At 39.1% G+C, this 19,694-nt stretch overlaps 2 protein-coding genes across 2 annotated transcripts; both read left to right on the top strand.

Annotated features, from left to right (window-relative positions):
• The first annotated feature begins 733 nt into the window (after positions 1-733).
• LOC146382959 (interferon-induced transmembrane protein 5-like) lies at positions 734-5,876 on the top strand. Its single transcript, XM_084934010.1, has 2 exons — positions 734-1,082; positions 2,717-5,876. Exons 1-2 carry the CDS (start codon positions 876-878, stop codon positions 2,936-2,938), a joined length of 429 nt encoding a protein of 142 aa, XP_084790136.1. The 5' UTR covers positions 734-875; the 3' UTR covers positions 2,939-5,876.
• A 2,067-nt stretch (positions 5,877-7,943) lies between these two features.
• On the top strand, positions 7,944-16,394 carry LOC146382958 (uncharacterized). Its single transcript, XM_084934009.1, has 11 exons — positions 7,944-8,140; positions 10,707-10,855; positions 11,041-11,229; positions 11,890-11,951; positions 12,191-12,244; positions 12,366-12,464; positions 12,617-12,752; positions 13,028-13,146; positions 13,653-13,748; positions 13,941-14,051; positions 15,875-16,394. Exons 1-11 carry the CDS (start codon positions 8,133-8,135, stop codon positions 15,938-15,940), a joined length of 1,089 nt encoding a protein of 362 aa, XP_084790135.1. The 5' UTR covers positions 7,944-8,132; the 3' UTR covers positions 15,941-16,394.
• The last annotated feature ends 3,300 nt before the right edge of the window (positions 16,395-19,694 follow it).

Here is a 19,694-nt window from a genome sequence, read left to right as displayed (position 1 = left end):
ATCTCACTACTTGGCTCATTGGTCTTTTAAAACATAGTCTGTTGAGTCTGTTTATTCCCTTTCAAATGTATATAATCCTTGTGTTTATATCAAAATGATTTTCAAAAAAAAAGAAAACAATGAAAAGGACAAGCACTTGATTCTAAAGCGTATCCTCTTACCCTGGTTAACCCTATTGTCCAGCATAAATTGGTCAGTGGCCATCTACTGTGGGATCTTCAATGTATGCAACTGTTACAATTTGTTACAAATATTACAATTTGTTTGGCTTCAGCTTAAAAAATAATGTTCAGGTTGGGTAATTTACTTTATTTTATGTAAGAAACTGTGACCATTCACATGAAAACCAAATGAAATGAACTGAACTAATAGTTCTTATATGTTTTAGAAATGTGTCCTGTTGGTTGTGTTAACCCACTCTGTTCCCACCAAGATACAGATGCCTGCCTCAAGACCTCTGGCAGACTCTTCATCAGACATATCAAGGCTTTTCAACATCATTCAAATGGCCTTCACCTTCACCCAAATCACCACGCACCACCTTCAAATCTCTAGGAAAATTATCGTTTGGATACTTTTCTCAGCTACAGTTTATATATTTGGTCTTTCTCTCAGAGAACTGTTTCCCTGTCTTCTTCTCTCTATCTCTATTTCAGTCTCACAGGCTTGACCACATAATGACAGACCTGCAGTGCATTAAAGGACCCTGCCCATGCAAGCTCTCCCTGCCACCTCCCTCTTTATGGGCCTTTTTAAGCCTCTCGCATAGAGGGGGGGACTACTCTCAAGACGAGGACCAAGCATCTGGAAGGATAACAAGCTCACAAAGTTGTCTATTCACTTACAGCTAGGATTCCCCTCTCTGAACGCTAACAATGGACAACCATTCCTACAACTTCCCTTCCGACTGCACCCCTCTTACCAACTGCAAATCTGCCCGCAAGCCTGTTGGATCCACTGTAGTGAACATGGGGAACACTGGCAAGAATCCTCCCCGAGACTATCTAGTCTGGTCGCTGTGCAACACCTTGTATGTTAACTTCTGCTGCCTGGGTTTCATGGCGCTCATCTACTCCATCAAGGTGAGGCCTTGTGCTCTTTTTCTTTCTTTGCTTTTGAAAATGTTTTACAATCAATTTACAGACATCTAACAAAGAAGGGTCTACATTGTTAACTCAGTCCCAATTAAAACAAATCTTTCTATTAATGTGTTTTTTAAAAAAAAATAAATAAAGTAGCCTTCATTGTTGTCTCCAGTTATTTAAACTCTTTATTAAAACATTTTGAAAACAACAAAGGCAGGAACACTTGGATACACTTGATGAAAAAAATGGAAGAATTTCTATGCAGTGTAACACTAGACTTTTGTCAGTCTTGAACAGCTTAATGCTAACAAGAACATTGTGCTACTATAATTGCCTCAGCCTTCTGCAATGAAACTTGGCAGCAAAAGCAAAAGTTGTGCAAAGTTGGCAAGGATACTTATGAAACAATGGGCAAAAGTCAAGCACCAATGAGTGGCTGCACCTACAATAACATTTCTAAAAGAAGCAGCGGGAACCAGCAATTACATTTTTGACAAAAAGAAGAAAATTGTTTTCTTTTAACCATGTGTAAGTGAGGGTATAAACCGTAAAAAGAGGGGAAAAAACCCTGCATACCCTATCATTTTTAAGGTGTTAAAAAATTCTTATAAAATGAATATGGAAGCATTCTTCATTTAAAAATTGTACATTTTACTTAATTTTTTACAGATTTTTTATGTGTAAAAAGCAGAACAACTTCTAGCTTTTCCTCTGTGTAAAAGTTCTGTTGCAAAATTCTTTGAGTTTGATTAAACACAGTAAGATTCTGAAGCATGTAAAAACTTATTATTGTCTCTGGTCGAATGTCTCACACAGTAGAAAGCAGGAGCGCCCTTTACCACAGGAATGGAGCTGCAGAGAAACATAAAACAAAACAAAAAACTTAACACATTTTAAAAAGTTAAGAAGTCCTGGAAAATTGCATTTTCAAATCTTGTTTGGAAACACCACATGACTACCTGGAAATAAAAGTTCCCGAAAATCTCACCACAAAAGGGCGTGTATACCCTTTATTTAATTTTTTTTCTGCATGCACACGGTGCAGCTCAGAATCACAGGGCCACTGGCTCAGCACTCAGATTAAAGACAGTCACTGGTTCCTTGTCTGGGGAGTTAAAAATGGCATAATTGGTATCTTTCTAATGGGCAAGTACTCATGGGAAATTAGAGAGTTGTATGGAAGGCCCTGGCTGGGTTCTTTCCACAATAAATGGATACACTTAGAAGCTATTCAGTCTGCCCTGGGTCAGCACTGAACCAGATCTGTCTATAAACAAAAAGATGATCTGTGTTTTACCTTCTTTATTTACAGTGAACTCATATTATCTTTTTTATGTAGTGCAGATGAAGCTTTAATGTCTCTAGATGTCCCACAAGACTTATGAAACTGAGGAGCAGGGGCGTAATTGCCAGGGGGGGTTAGGGGGGTTATGACCCCGCAATAATCAGACCCAACCAATACAACACCCCCCCCCCCCCCCCCCCCCCCCCAATAAAATTATGGATTATCTTGTATTAATAGGCTGTTCATTTTCTTTACTCATTTCAGTTATTACAGCAAAATAGTTGCATGTTTAAAACTGACTACACCAGATGTCTTAATATGAATTTGTCTTCCTGCATCTTTGCAGGCCAGGGACCAAAAGACTCAGGGCAACCTGCAGCTGGCTCAGGAGTGTTCGGACAAGGCCAAATGGTACAACATCCTGGCAGCCGGCTGGAACCTTCTCATTCCGCTCCTGGCCATCGTCCTGCTTGTACTCCTGCTCGTCCACTTGGGCTCGTCTCAGGGCTCTTTCGACTTCCTTGGAGAAGATGGACTCCAAAACTTCCTGAAACTTTTCAGCTGGTAGACGAAGGCAAGAGATAAGAGTGATATGTGAAGAAGGCATTTGATTTAAATCAAGAATATGAAGTCTGACATGAGAATTTATTACACTCCTAACCTAAATGGGAGTCTGGACTTGGGCTGGCCTCTCTGCCCCCTAATCAGCGCTAAAATACCATTTTAACTCAAAGGAAATCATGTCAGTGCATTATGAGATGGTCTCAAAAATGCGGAAAAGTAAACTTAAACTTGCAAAAAATAAAAATTAAGAGCAAACACATTAACTTCTTAAGCCCCAACGCCCCCTGATACGGGGGCAAAAGGCAGGAGATCAGGAAGGCTTGGGGCTTAAGAGGTTAAGAAAAAGCATAACAGAAATTTCACACATGGGATCTGAAAAACTAATATTAAAATGTCCCCATTTTAATGTCAGCCTTACTAGGATTGGTCAGTAGAGATGTGAAGCTGACCAAAGACTGAATAAGTATTAGTATTGTATTGAGACTGGGAGCTGAATCAACTTGAGAGACTGAGCAAGCAGCTACTCTGCATCGTTTTTGTTATTTATTGTATTTATGAGTGAATTTGAATGATCTTTTGTCAGGTTAGAGAAAGAGGGAGAGAGGGAGAGAGAGGAATAGCAGAGAGAACAGGGGGCTGTGGAGCTGATGTCTGAATACCACGAGGATGAGAAACCACTTCACAAAAGGACAATCAACATTCATCTTGCATTGACAGTCAAATATATTTTATCTTTCAGCAGGCTTTAAATGTTAATAGTCACGACACACATTTATTTTTTATCACTATTCCTGTGATTTTATAAGTATTTTGAATTTCTCTTGCTGTCTTATAAATGAGTTAAATAAACCAGTTACTGTTAACACTGTTAGCACAAAACTTTTATTCTTTTGTTTAAAAAAACTTTTGCCCAATTCATCAAAGATCTACAAATGCTTTTCAGGTCTTTTAGGAACATAGAGGCAAAGAGGCGCTCCATTAAATTGCGGTTTTGCACCTACACCCAACTTTAAAGGTATCATTTTGGGCCTCATATGTAAGCCTGTAGGGTGGTTCTAAGGCAATGGGAAAAGCATGGTTGTTTTCATAGCAGCTGTGAGCCTGCTGTTTTGCCAATTATATACAGCACATCCTATTTCTGGAAGCTGCACAAATGTGCCCTGCAGTTTTGAGGCAGTGCCGACCACTACAGAGGAGTCAGCACCAATGTGGAGGCCTGCAGTGAAGGGGCAACATGGCTCATTTCCACTCAATCTGCTCTTTGCTCAGGCATTATTACAGACTGAATGGGTGTTGCTCCCTGTTTAGCACTCTGAGACTTCAGAGTCAACATGTTTTTGTAAGTTTACTCGTCTACTGCAGATGGACTCATTAGAACAGCCTTAAAACACCAGTTTTAAACAAATTGTTACTTGTTCCAATAATTGGTAATAGATCTGACAACATTCTTTAATTTGTTCTAGCGTTGCTTATATTTTAAGGAGTGAAGATTGTAGACACAGCTAGAGCAGTATACCATATGGTTCAATTACATTTTATTTACATAGCATCAAATCACAACATTGGTTACCTTAGGATGCCTTATATTATTAGGTAAAGACCATAGAAAAACAAAGATAACTCCCCAAGAATCAAATGACCTATGACCAAGCACTTGACGACAGTGGGAAAGAAAAATACCTTTTAATAGGAAGAAACCTCCAGCAGACGCTGGGTCAGGGAGGGGCAGCCATCTGCATTGACCAGCTGGGGGTTAGGGGAAGGAGACAGGATAAAAACACACTGTGGCAGAGAACCAGAGATTAATAACAACTAATGATTAAATGATTGTGTGATTGTGGTGTATAAGCACATTAAACACATCCCTCAGCAGCCTAGGCCTATTGCACAGTAACTAAGGATCACCTGATCAAGCCCTGACTATAATGACATATGTTTGCAACAGCCCTCCCAAAATGACTTACCCTTCCAAGTGTTTTCATGTTCAGCTAAGCCCTGGTTACCATGTGCAACCCATAAAAAGAGAAATCATTTAGAAATGTACGTTCCATGTATGTTTTTTTTTTAGCCACACATGCAATGAATCAAACTTGTACTTACATATGTAAAATATACACCCACGAATATCTCATGAGCAAATCAGAAACTAGCCTTTCATATAATTCTTCAGAGGCTATGTTTGCCCTCCTGCAACTCATTTCCACTCTTTGATGATTTGGGTGTCCTGCTCCTACTAACCTCCCACCTTCTGGACTCCCATCATATTAGCAGCTTTTCCTTTGCTAGCAACTTTATTTATACACACCCAAATCACAGCCTGTAGCTTCCAACTTTCTATTTTCCTCTTGTGGTCTGAGAGAAATGCTTACAGATGTCTGACCCATGGAGAATTACAGGATAGGAGGCGGCACTGCATAGGGAGGTGGCACTAACTTCTCCATACTCTTTCTCGAGTCGCAGCTGAGGCCTGTGGGAGTAAAGACGTGCAGGAGGACTGCATAAACTCGTGCTATCAAGTCAGTCAGGAGACGGAAACACATCTTAGCAATGAACTTTAGTTGTTTTTTTTATAGTTGTGTGAAGGTAACTCGCACAGTACGAATTTTATTGCTCAGTGTAACCAATGTATTTTGTGGTGTATATGACAATAAACTTCTTGAATCTTGAATCTCTAACATTTACACTAACCTAAACTCAATCATTAGTTTTCCAATATTGGTTTGTTAGCGTTTTATGTCAAAACCAAACCATAAAGCTACCGGTTTATGGCACTGTAACAAAAGTACTTTTACGCAAATTACAACAAGATAAACAACTAAACACTTTTTCAAGACATTTTCTATGGATTAATAAAAACCTTATCATTACCGGACAGTCTTGGCCAATTAACTATCAAATAGTTTTGAGTTGATATCTACTATCAACTTTTTGCTGTAATTTTACACATTTATATTTTTATTTAGGACACAGACATATTTCTTTGCAACAGCAGCTTTTTCTGTCACGGAGAAAAACTGACACATAGTCTTAAAATTATTATTCTTTTTCATACATTAAGATACATTATTACATTGCCACCTGAAGCAAACATTTTCTGGTTCAACATCCGGGCTACAAGGGTACTAACCAGGCGTAGAAATTATGAAGATGCTGTGCTTTTGTGTTGTATTTAGTCTCACTCTGGCTTATCACTTATTTGAGTCTAACCAAAATTGGTGTTCTACAATGTGCTCCAAGATGTATATGATTATGAATATGATTTCTACACATGACACTGTGGAGAAAAATGTGCTTCAAGTCATTCATAAAGTGTCACATAGTTTCAATGATGTCAGCATTGTCTGTAGGACATGTATCAACGTCACAGCAATCAGGAGTGGTTTATGGAATCCATCGCTGGAGTACAATGACTTCAAAATTTTCCTACAATACAGTACGGTTGCTACGGTACGATCCTCAAAAGTCCAGTACTGGTCATTACAATTCATCATTTACACAGAAGTCAAACTGATTCCCAGATCATTTCTTCTTGTAGCACGGTCCAGGTTTTAAGAGCAAGTAAAGACTAAAGTTTGTTTCGTAACACTCGATAAGCTTTCTTGCCACACCACAGCTACGTTTTCCCTTTTATGGATAGCCTAGATAGCTGGGCTGTTGTTGTGTTGAAGCAGGACAATGGTCATGTTGTTTTGAACAGTGTTTACATTAAACTGCAGCGCTACAGGAGGGTTAAATATCTCATTGTCTCCTTATTAGCACCAGAATGACCTAACTGAAGTGTAGCACTACGAACATTTACATATAGGGCCAGAATGTAGGTTTGCAAGAGCGGTTTATGCCTAGGAGCTCCAAACAGCTCCTTTTGGTGAGTTGATCCAGCAGAAACAAAAGCGGAATGTGAAAAGCTAATTTCTCTTGTGGGTTGGCTCAAATATAATTCATGTTAGGTTAACGTGGTTTAAACAAGCAAAAATTATAGCAACTTTTGGTAAGTTACTTGTACAGGATCACTACGGTCTAAGATACATCATGTTTTCTTTGCCTATTTTCTTTGTACATATATATATCTATAGATATAGATATATATATATAGAGAGAGAGATACAAAGTTGTATGCTGCAGCATATTCTATGTTTCTGCATCCCTACCAGTCGCCCAGCATTCAGTGAGTGCCTGACCCCTTGTGGACAGCAAGCTTTCAAAGAAAGAGACTGGCGTCTAATTCACTGATGCAAGACATTCCTTGGCCTTTTCAAAATAAAAATTTAAAATATAAGAAAAACCTTGGTTTACATCACATCACTGTGAGAGGAAAAAGACTGAAGGTTCATTCATTAACTATGAAGAGATATAATCTATTATCTATATTATCTATATTTCCTGTTAAATAGTAATATATGTTGTTTTATTATTAAATAAGTTGTATTTTTTCTTTAAGCCCGTGATTGGGGAGTTGCATATACTGGTGCAGGACAGCAGTTTTCAGCGGTACCGGGTGGGTGCAGTGTAGTCAAAGTTGTGATCCGCCGCTCTCGATTAAGATTATGAAAAATGCATCAGAGAGAAATTTCTCAGTCTTCCCGCAAATGTAAAAGGAGTTGCTGAGGTAAAATGATGCAGCTCTTAAGGGCTTTTCTTGTCCATTCTTAACCTGTGTATTACCAGCAATTGTGTTTTCAAGCAGAAAAATTATGTGTATACCTACATGTCTGTATAAGCGCTGTATTAGGGACGCAAGGTGCGACGTTTACGAGGTGGTCTTTGAGACAGACATCAGAAAGTAGAGCGCGATTAAAACAGCAGGAAAACGGAAAGCGCCAGGTGTGCCAAAAAGTGATTCCACTCTGCTGCCCTCTTTGGCCAGATCTCTCTTGAAAAATACATTTTATTGCCAATGACACTTATGATATTAAACAGTCAATTTGCCAAACTCATTGACTTGTACTTGTGATCAGAATGTGCTTTCTGGGTTAAATTGACACGATATAATGGAAATACCGAAAGCAGCAGGTTCACGACCTTGCCAAATCACAAAGCTTCTCCCCGGGCAGAGACACCTGACAGATAGTTTTGACACACGGGGCGTTTCCTAACATTGAGGCACTTGAAGAGGAAAGTTGACAGGTCATCGGATTTACCCCCAACACATCTGATCCAGGATCAACAGACCATCATAGTGAAAGGACAGCAAAGTCAGCATGAGCAGGTAGGAGCGTGGTTAGAAGTGTGGTCAAAGGACACCTGTAGATTCAGTCAATGAATTAATAACCTGTGCGCCAAGACGAGTTAGCAACTCATCCAAGAGTTTTTTCATTGTGATTAACATAATCCCTAGACTTGCGACAAAAAGTGCTTTTGTGATGCAGTAGCTTATTATTTATTATGTGTACAGACGTTTACCTGTACCGTGTTTTAGTATTTCTATCGTCTCCATCTTTATTAATATTCTACCATCTCACTACATTCCGTAATTGCTAGATTTTAGCGAAAAAACCGTAAACGTCAGCTTACAGCAGTGCTGTGCCATCCTACATTTTTTGGTGTCGAGCCACCAAATCATTAGCATTTGTCCATTACTGGTAATACCGATACTTTTAACCTATAAAGCTAATGTAGGGAAGAGCAGTGTGCTACGACTTCATGAGATGAATCATAAATAATGTGCGAATTCTGAACACATTTTAATGACCCCTAAATTACTGTGAGTTTTACTTTCCTCAATAATTAGTTAATACAACAAAACACACCTTTCAACATTTCATATTTTTTGAAACTGAAAAGCTGAAAGGCATTTTTTATTTCCAATACTACTACTACTAATAATAATGAAAATATCATAGTTATTTAACGGGCGGGCAACATGGAAACACAGTATTGATACTATTGTGCTAGTATCTAAGCAATACCAATACCAGCATTGGTATCAATACTATCAATATTTGAATTGTCCATGCGCCTCTAGTTTTGAGTGCAATGCCCAACATCTGGCCAAAAATAAAGAATGGTAAATTGCTCCTTACATCAAAGTAATAATAATGCATTAAATAACAATAATGAAATTATACACAATTATGTTAAACTTTCATTAACTTATCTTACTTTTATTGTTTATTTTGCCTTTGGGTAATTCTTGGAATGTGAAAATATCTTGCTGGAAATTAATTTTACAAAAGAAAAGGAAATGTTTTTTGTTTTGTTTTGTTTTTTTATCACAAATAGTCTCAGGGTAAATTATTTCTATGTCTATTGTTATTGATTCTGAAAGAAGCAAAAAGGAGGATGAGAATGATGACAGGATGAAAAGCATTACATTTTCAGCATTAAACACTCAGAACTTATCATTAGTTGTTCAAACTTGTTTTATTACAGGAAGGAAACATAGAAAGGTTTGATAACCAACTGATAACCACTAATCATGATACACATCATGACTGACTGGGCTTTTAGGTTTTGTCAAGCCAGTTAATGTAAGAAAGCCAGGCCATGTTGAAGTTCACAATATAACCCTCAGGTGTTCTCTTGAAGGCAGTCCTCTACCACAAGTATATCATCAGTGTGGTTACAGGTTTTGCAATCACTTCAAAAATGGACTTTGAAATTTGAATTAGCACAGGGCAGGAAAAAAAATCCCCTTGGTGGAACTGTTGTGTAGAGTATGGGGGAGCTTTGCAGTTTACTTTATTTATGTCCTGTTCTTGATTCCAGTCTTTGAATGAGAGCTAGACCATCAGGCAGAATACTCCTGTGGTAGTTTTACTGACTGTCATGGTCATGTGCACTGATTTTTAATTAGATGCAGTGAGCCAAAACAATTATTTATGCAGGGCTCAAAGGTGAACACAAAATATGTGTGATGTAATCAGCTCAGCTCACACAGATTCAGATGTGTTACACAGAAACATTTAATTAAGCTCATCAAGGAGACAATTGTAATACAACTACACAGGCTGACAGCCTAGTCATGTGTGTTACACATTCATATCCACGTGTCAAAAGTGAAAGAACAAAGAAGGTATGCTAGCTATGCTTTCCAAATCAACAACTTCTGGTGCTAATAAAATGAAAATGAATGAACCTGTAGTAAAAAATACATACAATAATAGATGTTAGGTGTGTTTTATGTTGTCCTATTTGGCATTTAGTTGTAATTACACAGGCAGCAGGGCAAGCCCAACCACTTTCAGATGCTCCAGTGTGGTGCTGAGCCACTGGAGGTGGTGCATGGACAAACCAGGTAAAGAAAATATGATACACCCAAGCCTTGTGAAAATAAATAATAAATAAATGTTTTTATGGTTAAGTATTGATAAGATTGGAGAGTGTGGTGCGTCAACTTTTTGTGGCTTTCTAAATGTCTGTCTTTCACTGCACAAAAGTGACACAGCATTTAATACACTTATATAAATGAAGTACCACTGCACCATTCTAATAAAATTAGCTAGCCACCCCTTTCATCCAAATATACTCAGGTCAAGAAACCAAGATGGTGATGGTTCTTTAACCTTACAAAATAAAAGCAATACATTTCATATAATTATATGATATAATTCAAATTTTTAGGTAAGATCAACTGCAATTTAAGGAAAATCAGCAATTCATGTTAGAATAAATAACTGGACTGTCGACCGTTGAATTTGATATGACTGATAAAAAAGTAATATGTGTAATGTGTTTTTAGTACATGCAATATCCAAACAAGCTGTATGATCACATCATCATCTTTACTCTACTTTTTCAAATGTTGCTTATTAAATATCGCGTTGCCCATGCAGATGTTTGATCAGCGAGGTGGAGGTCAAAGGCTTCATTGAGAGGTGCATGACAGCAGTGGGTACCAAGCAGCATCATGCTCGCAGTCTAGCTGAAGTGTTGGTGGAAGGAGACCACAGGGGCCACTACAGCCATGGACTCAACAGGATGGGTCAGCCTCCTTCAAAACTGTGTTTTCATCATTGTTGCTTCATTGTTTGATCCTCACTGTACATATCATTGTGACTTATTTGCACAAAAACTAAGCATCTTTCCTCACTGATGCTGGAGACATCAGCAGTAATTTTAAATTTAAGTCTGTGTGTCGTTTATGTGTACTCACTATATTTTTAACAGACATGTATGTGAAGGACATTCAAACTGGCATCTGTGCCAAGGACGGTGAGCCAGTGATAGAAAAGGAGAGTGAAGCGACAGCACTGGTGGATGGGAGGAATCTCTTAGGCCCAGTGGTGGGAAACTTTTGTATGAATCTGGTCATAAAAAAGGCCAACAACGTTGGCATTGGCTGGGTGGTGGCACACAGTGAGTCCCATTTGAACCCTAAAGGAAATGTTATAGTGGCGACACAGTTAAACAGGTTTCCAGATCATTTATTATTGAACTGTTTGCATTTTACTTCCAGTAAGAACCAAAATATAGTGCACTATGTTAGACACAACTATAAGTGCATGATTCCTGTTCAGCAACTAGTTGACTGTTTAGTTTGTTTAACACTCAGTGAGGTGTATAAGACTCAGTTAGACTTTATTAACCCTCTGAAGTCATAAGTCACTATTGGTAATAATAACCCTACCCTTAACTTCTATTTTGGAGACAAAAATCTTTAAGTAGTTTTTAGAGTGTAAATTTGAATTATTGTTTTCCTTGTTGCCTGACTGCCAAAAACTTAAGATAACAATTAAAAACAACAAAGAAACCTACATAATTAGATTGCACAGGGTTTGATTAGGATTGGGGCCCATGATGATTTAGCTCTTAGAGGTTTAAGAAACTTTCATTTAAGGGGAACAAGTGCTCTGATCTCATCAATAAAATCTCTCTTGAGTTTTTAAATATAATTATTATATTTCAACACTTATTTTTAGTGGAGAGATAGTTCTCAAATCTGACGACTAAAACAATGACAGTGCATTACCACTGCTGTTCAGCCATTAAATTTATATGTGACCTTTTTCTTTTTAGACTCCAACCATTATGGCATTGCTGGATACTATGCAATGCAGGCACTGAAGGAAAATATGATTGTGAGTGAAATGTTTGTCTGTTGATCTTTTTTCCCCTTTTTCAGTTGATTTTTTCCCCCAGAAAGAATACATTTTTCAATTATAGACCCAGATTTAGTATGTTTTAGTATAGCTTTGTATTTCCTTCCAGGATGATAGATGTCAATGACTTTGTTTCTCAGCTGCTTCTTTAGATCATAGCATGATCAGTTGCTTTTGCTTTTTGTTTAACTTTCTAATAAAAAATCTGATCTCCACAGGGGATGTCATTTACCAACACATCACCACTGGTGGTTCCCACACGTGCTAAAGAGGTATATGTATTAACTATTTTAGAAAAGAATCCATAGTAAATGCAATATACTACACTTTAATTAAGATATTTATGAATTTGATCATAAAATCTTCATTATTCAAACTCTGTGAACTCTGCAGTGTACTTTGGGCACCAACCCCATCAGTGTTGCGGCTCCTGCTAAAGATGGAGACAGCTTTGTTTTAGACATGGCCACTTCAGCAGTAGCCATTGGAAAGGTAAGATCAATATCTCTACTGCTGCATATTTGTTTATTGCACATGTAAGCTTCTAACAAATTAAATGCAAGCGAGCAGTGATTGACCACTGAAACAACAACATTTTTAATGTGGAAACATTCTTCTCTTGTACTGTATATAAATGTGCATAGGTGGAGCTTCATGAGCGGCGTGGAGACCCCATTCCTGAGGGCTGGGGCTGTGACCCTCTGGGAAAAATTACAACAGACCCCAAGAGAGTGCTGACTGGAGGAGGACTGGTGCCTGTTGGTGGCAGTGAAGCCACAGGTGAGAAGCAGCAGATCTTGTCAAGAATGTTTTCATTCTTCATGTGTGAAATATGTGTTTGTTTGCTTGCTTTTTTAAGTCTATATAATTGAACCACAACCCTAGCTGGCTGATTTGTGCTTCATCTATACCAAGATACACAGATCTGAGAAACTCATATAGGAGATTAATTGGAAACCAGTTATCAGAACTGGTGGAATTACATGCCATTGATGGCTAGGATTAGTATAATACATTTATTCCATGCATATGTTTTTCTGTGTTTTTATCTTCAGGAGGGTACAAAGGCTATGGTCTGGGAATGATGGTGGAGGTGTTCTGTGGCATCTTGGCTGGTGCCCAGTACAGCAAATACATCCGCACTTGGAAAGTAACAGACCGTGTTGCAAACCTGGTACATTTTGTTTTGCCTAGTTGTGAAATACAAAGGACACACTGGTTCTATTTTAACATGTCCCTGATGTAACTTGTGACAAAACTGGTAACACAGTGTGCTAAAAGTCATCTTGTTGTTTTGTCTGTGAAATGAAACAGACTGAGAAACAAGTTGAAACTGTTGTATCACCTTTTTATTAAGAATAAATCACAACCCCCACCCCCCACCCCCACCCACCCTGCTCCCACAGCAATGATAAAATACAGTTTTTGAGTAGCTAGAATAGATAATACACTGCAGATAATGTGGTGCTGATTATTAGATCTGGGGCAAAGTTCATAAAGTAATCAGCCGTCATGTACCAGCAGAGGAGAAATCAGCATGACACAAGTCTGAAGTGTTTGACTGCTGTTATCTAAAACAGAGGCCCAGCTAGTGACTCTGATATAGGTCATCTGACGTCAAGGCTCTGTTTGATGTTCATGTTTGATGAGCTCACAGTGTCACCTGTTTCGTATTTTCAGGGTCAGTGTTTTGTGGCAATCAATCCAGAGAACTTTGCTCCCGGGTTCAGTGACAGGATGTCAGATCTGCTGTCCATCCATAGAAACCTGAATCCTGTGAGTTGATCCCAGTGATGGAATATTAAATGCTAAAAAAGATTAATCAAAAATGCAGTTGATATCCAGTAGTTACAGTTTCTTTGTTTTATGAAATCAAGTAGGGACAAACATTTGCAGGTTAAAAGTGAATTTCTTGCTCTATACTTTCTTTTTTTTCTTTGTTCCTTTTTTGTGGCTTATCTGCTTCAGGCTGACCTAGACACTCCTGTTTTGGCTGCCGGAGATCCAGAGAGGATGAACATGAAGAAATGTGAGAATATGGGTGGGATCCCTTACCACATCAACGTCGTCAAATACATGGTAAAAGCTAAGAAGTGGGGATGTTCTCATGCTAGTCTAAACCGCAGTGGCTAAAAGGTTGTCCTTTTTCACATAGAGCTCCCAACATGAAATGCTTTTCTTCAGACCTGTTGCTTTTCAGAATCAGAATCAGAATCAGAATACTTTATTGATCCCTGGGGGAAATTATTTTTTTGTTACAGTGCTCCATTATAAACCAACATAAACCAACATTAAGACAAGACAGACAATACGCTAACTAAGAATAGTACAATATATACATATATATATATATACATAAGTCACTCATTAATAAATAGCTGGAAAAGAAACGTGTAGTTGTAGCAGTAACCAGTGTGTTAAGTGGATGCGCTGTACAGGGAGATGGCCACAGGCAGGAAAGATTTCCTGTGTCGTTCAGTGGTGCTTTTCGGTAATCTCAGTCTCTCACTGAACGTGCTCCTGTGACTGACCAGCATGTCATGGAGTGGGTGGGAGGTGTTATCCAACATTGTCTTTATCTTGGACAGCATCCGCCTCTCCGACACCACCTTGAGGGAGTCCAGCTCCATCCCCACAACATTACTGGCCTTACGGATTCGTTTATTAAGTCTGTTGGCATCTGCGACCCTCAGCCTGCTCCCCCAGCATGCAACAGCATAGAGGATCGCACTGGCCACAACAGACTCATAGAAAATCCTGAGCATTTTCTGGCAGATGTTGAAGGACCTCAGTCGCCTCAAAAAATAGAGACGACTCTGGCCCTTCCTGTAAAGTGCTGTGGTGTTTTTAGCCCAGTCCAGTTTATTGTCAATGTGTACTCCAAGGTATTTATAGTCCTTTTACTGGAAATGCTCCATTTGATTTGAGTGAGAGTGCTTCTTTGGTGGAGCCAGGAAAAAAAGTGTTAATTAAATAGCTCCTGCTCTGTTTTCAGTTACACTCACAGATTTTGCTCTAGAGAAAAGCTGATAGAGTCCCAGATATTTAACCTCCAGTGTTGCATGAGCTATGTTAAATGGTATTGGTAAATAGACTGGTTCTTATATAGCATTTTTCTACCCAGTCAAAGCAATTTATACAACATGCCTTATTCCCTCATTCACACTCAGTTATACAAGCACTTTTTCCCACACCCAAGTGCTTTCTATCTAACATTCGAATTCAGATGAATGCATCAGAGGGTAACATGGGGTTCAGTATGTTGCCCAAGGTATTTTAGGTATGCTGAACGGAGCAGCCAAGGATCAACCGCCAGCCTTCAAATTAGTTGATGACCTGGCATCACATATGAGTAAAGCTGTGACTTATTTGTGAGACACTGCCCCTCCCTGGGTCATCAAGGTCACACAGCCAAAGTGTGAGTGAGGGATGAAATGCCTGGGAAGGGATTTCAAGCCTGTGTTGCAGGTAACTGATAGCTATTGTCATAGGCTACTGTATTCATTGATTCAAGGTAGATAGAGAAATTTAGCCTCTTTTACTCCTCTCAACCCGTCTATCTTCCCTGTCCAAAATGAGAACATTTCCAACCAACGTAGAGGTTAAATACTGGGAACTCCCCATCAGCTGTTAGAACTCAAGAAGCCTTTCAGATGAAAGGTGAAATATTTTCAAATCCAGTTCAACTCACATGCTTGAAGACTACCATAACCTGGATGACTGAGAACCTACACAGACTACAGGAAGATTTAGAGGTCCTGTTTTAGCTTGGCATTAACACCAGTTTATGTTTTTAACTAGAAAGTAAATGAGAGTATTTTTACCTAAATACAATCTGACTTTATTTAAAACCTCTTTAAGCATGATGCTAACTTCATTAGTATTTTGTATTTTTCCTGCAGAATGAATGCGCCAAGAAAATTGGTGTCAACCCACTGTTGCCATGTGACAAGATCGTCTCGGATTAAGTTTATCCAAACAGGATTCTCAGCTGTGGAAATCAGCCACTAATGCTCAACTTGAAGTACAAGTTAATACTGTTAATACTGTTAATACACCTTATACATTTTAATTTAGTAATATTTTATTCATGATTATACATGTGACATGTATTGTTATTTTTTTTTTACTTTACTAAAAGCAAAACCATGAATTTTAAAGAAAAAATGTTGTTGCAGATGCTTGTGAGGTTTCTTCACACGTAAAGACACAGTGCTTTATCATCTACAATTAAACATATCATTCCTTGTTACTGATGAAAGACAGTACTGTTGCTGCACAGCAATCACAAAAGTATTATACTCACTTCTAATTGAAAATAAGAATTTTCTGCTTCTTTGATGCTGATGTGAAAATTGTATTTTTACTGTGAGATCGTCTTAAAAACATAATTCTTTTATTCCTAGATCAATAAATGCCGTACTATTTGAAATGTAATGTATGTTTTTCTATGCATTAATGCAATCCTGTTTTTAATAGACGTACTTTAGCGACCTCTTGATCTACCAATAGATGGGGATGTAAGCTTCTCTCACTCAATCCCATCTGTCAGGGTTCATAGCCTAAACAAGTAGTTCAAATAATTCTCCATAACTTTAGTTTATAAATGCATGAAATGCACTAGAACTAGCACAGAAATATATCTGATCTTCAAAAAGCCTAAAATTTCATTTTTACTAAATGTCATCAATGATTTATGTTGCAGTTAAACTCTACTACATTCTAGAACCATGCAAAATTCAGCCATGTCCTTCTTTCAGTCTGATCTTTTGAAAGGACTGTCAAACGCTTTGGATTTACATTCTCCTCCAGTTTTTTGCTCATGTAAAAACCTTAAACACTAACACAAAGAATGAGTTGTGTAAAATAATCTCTCAACTTTCGAATCAAATTCAACTCTACTGACTTGAAAATCTGATATCACACCGCTAGATGGAGACACAGACTCATTAAGTCCTGGGTCACTATTTGCTCATGCTATAACCTGACAGTTGTATGATATAGTCCAGGGGTCCCCAATCCCAGTCCACGAGGGCCGGTGTCCCTGCAGGTTTTAGATCTCACATTGGGTCAGCACACCTGAATCACATGATTAGTTCATTACCAGGACTCTGGGGAACTTCAAGACATGTTGAGAAGTTAATTTATCCATTTAAATCAGCTGTGATGGATCAAGGACACATCGAAAACCTGCAGGGACACCGGCCCTCGTGGACTGGGATTGGGGATCCCTGATATAGTCAGTTCAATTCAATTCAGTTATATTTATGTAAATCGCAAATTTATATAAACTGCACATCACAACAACAGATGTCTCAAGGTGCTTTATAATGTGAGGTAAAGACCCAACAATGATACAGAAAAAACAGACAAAACCCCAACAATCAGATGACCCCCTATGAGCAGGCATATAGGTGTAGGTGGCATATAGTTTTCTAATGCTTTTTGTTTTGTTTTGTTTTTTACCATACATTAGATAATTTTAATGTAATATCACATAATTTGGTGGTAATTTCCTTGTTACACAATTCTTCCATCACTTATAAACAGGGATGGGTACCGGAAAAGACCGAAAAGCAGCGCACATTTCAGTGCTTTATTTTGGTGCTTTTTTTCCCCCTGAGATGTCATACACTTTGGATTCTAGCCAATCATTTTACCTTTGCAAGCGTAGTAGGCGGGCCCAGGTACGTATGTTCTTTTAGAGCAAAGCTACAGATTAAAAATGCCCAAGGCGAAGCGGTCAAAAGTCTGGCTGTATGCCACAGCAAAAGATTCAAACTCAGCAGCCTGCAACAAGCGCTTTAAGGTAACTCCTCGAATCTGATGAAACACCTGGCGACGTATAGCATTTTGTTAAAAGCCGAGAAATGCACCGTATTTGATAGCTTGCTGCGAGACCTCCGTGCACATCTACTGCGGGTGTGGTGCCTGTTATTGGACCCGGAGCAACATCCCCCAAAAACCCGAAGAGTAGAGTCCTGGCCCCCAGCCCTGCCAGTGTAGCAGAAATGATGACGGATGATGATGGCAGCAGCAACCGTTCTTCTCTGGGTCAGTAGCTTAATGTTGTTCGTGTGTAATTTACATTGAGTAGGCTAACCACGTTATTAAATTAATGCACGTAAGGTGAACTAGCAAACACTGTCATAGTTACATGCGGCTGTCTTCTTGTTTGATGGCAGATACTCCCTTCACCCTGGCCAAAAGGGCTAAAATGACCAAAGAAAAAGTGTAAAACAGCTAAACATGAGAGGTTTTTGGACAAAGTTTGTGTTTTTTCCATTGTTTTAGCACTGCTTTCAGCCAAGAGTGATACCATATACGCCCTATATCTGCAGAAAAGGCTAACATTGTTATCGTTTTACAAAAAAACAGCTGAACATGAGAGGTTTTTGGACAAAGTTTGTGTTCTCCATTCTTTAAGCACCGGTTTGAGCACCGTTTAAGCACCGGCACCGTTTCAAAAGTACCGGTTTGGTACTGGTATCGGATAAAACCTAAACGATGCCCATCCCTACTTATAAAGGACATAACCCAGGGACTGATTTGCAAACTACACTGCCACAGTTTAGACTTACAACCTTAGTTATACACACAGATGTGATCCTAATGCCAACCTTTTGGGGACTGTGTTTGTACTACATCGTGGTATAAGTACAATGAACTGCCCACACAGGATTACAGATGTGTTTGTTAACACATTGCACCACCAGCATTAGAAATCAATCAACTTCATTTATTGCCCAACTGCTTTCAGACATGTGGCTTTATTTGTAAACTGCCTCTATGCTCTATTTGAATCGGGGAGTTTTCTTTTTTCTCAGGGGGTCTTCAGCTTGAACAGCTAATTAACACTGAAAATAACTCAAGAAAAGGCCCCTCTCCAAACGGCAAAGAAAAAGCAGTACTGGACATTGACAGATGCCCAGATTAGGACCTTAATCTCCCATGCCAAAAGTCCTGTCACTGCGCTCTGGACTCTGGATGTCCCGTTAACACTCGGCCGACTGCAGACAAAAGGGGAGAAATCAACAAATCAATGGGCTTTCAGTCCCACCAGGGGAGGGAAAGGAGGTGGCGGCAGAGTGGGAAAGGAGGTGGGGGCAGAGTGGGGTAGTGGTTGGGTGGGGTCAGAGTGGTGAGTGCTGGGCTGGGCCAGATTTGTGAGTGGGTATGGAAAAGATGCATAAATATTAAGTCTGGGCAGAGGGGGAAGGTGGCTGTGTGCTCGGGTGGAAGGCTCCACTGAGTCCAAGGATTAAGAGGCCAATTCAAACACTTGCTATAGGGGCCAGACTCAGAGGTGTGTGTTCATGGATGGATAAATTGATGGTGGGGGTCTAATCTGCCCTGGCCTTGGCCCGGAGCCCTTGTGTGGATTAGACCAGGCCCCAGAAAGCACAGAGAGAGCAGGGCCGCTGGCTAGGATTAAGCAGATTCTAACAGGTGTGTTCTTTTGTAGTGCTATTGGGGAGGGAGTCGTCACTTACTGAACGAGCAAATCATGAAGTAACTGTTTATTACTCATTGACGCCAATGATGCCAAAAGATGTGGATTTGTACCTGCTAAAAACATGCTTGGTGATGAGTGTGTGGTGGTGCAAGGTGACATGCAGGAAACTAGTCAAATGAGGCAAAATGGAAAAAGATAAATAAAGAGGTAATAAACTCTCAGATTACTCCCACAAACACTTCGTCATCCCAGCAGATCAGTTGTTG

This window comes from Perissodus microlepis, chromosome 7 (genome assembly GCF_051167445.1).
Source record: "Perissodus microlepis isolate ML-2025 ecotype Zambia chromosome 7, ASM5116744v1, whole genome shotgun sequence".
NCBI classification, from domain to species: domain Eukaryota; kingdom Metazoa; phylum Chordata; class Actinopteri; order Cichliformes; family Cichlidae; genus Perissodus; species Perissodus microlepis.
The sequence above is the reverse complement of the archived record's forward strand: the minus strand, read 5'-3'. Positions and strand labels throughout refer to the sequence as shown.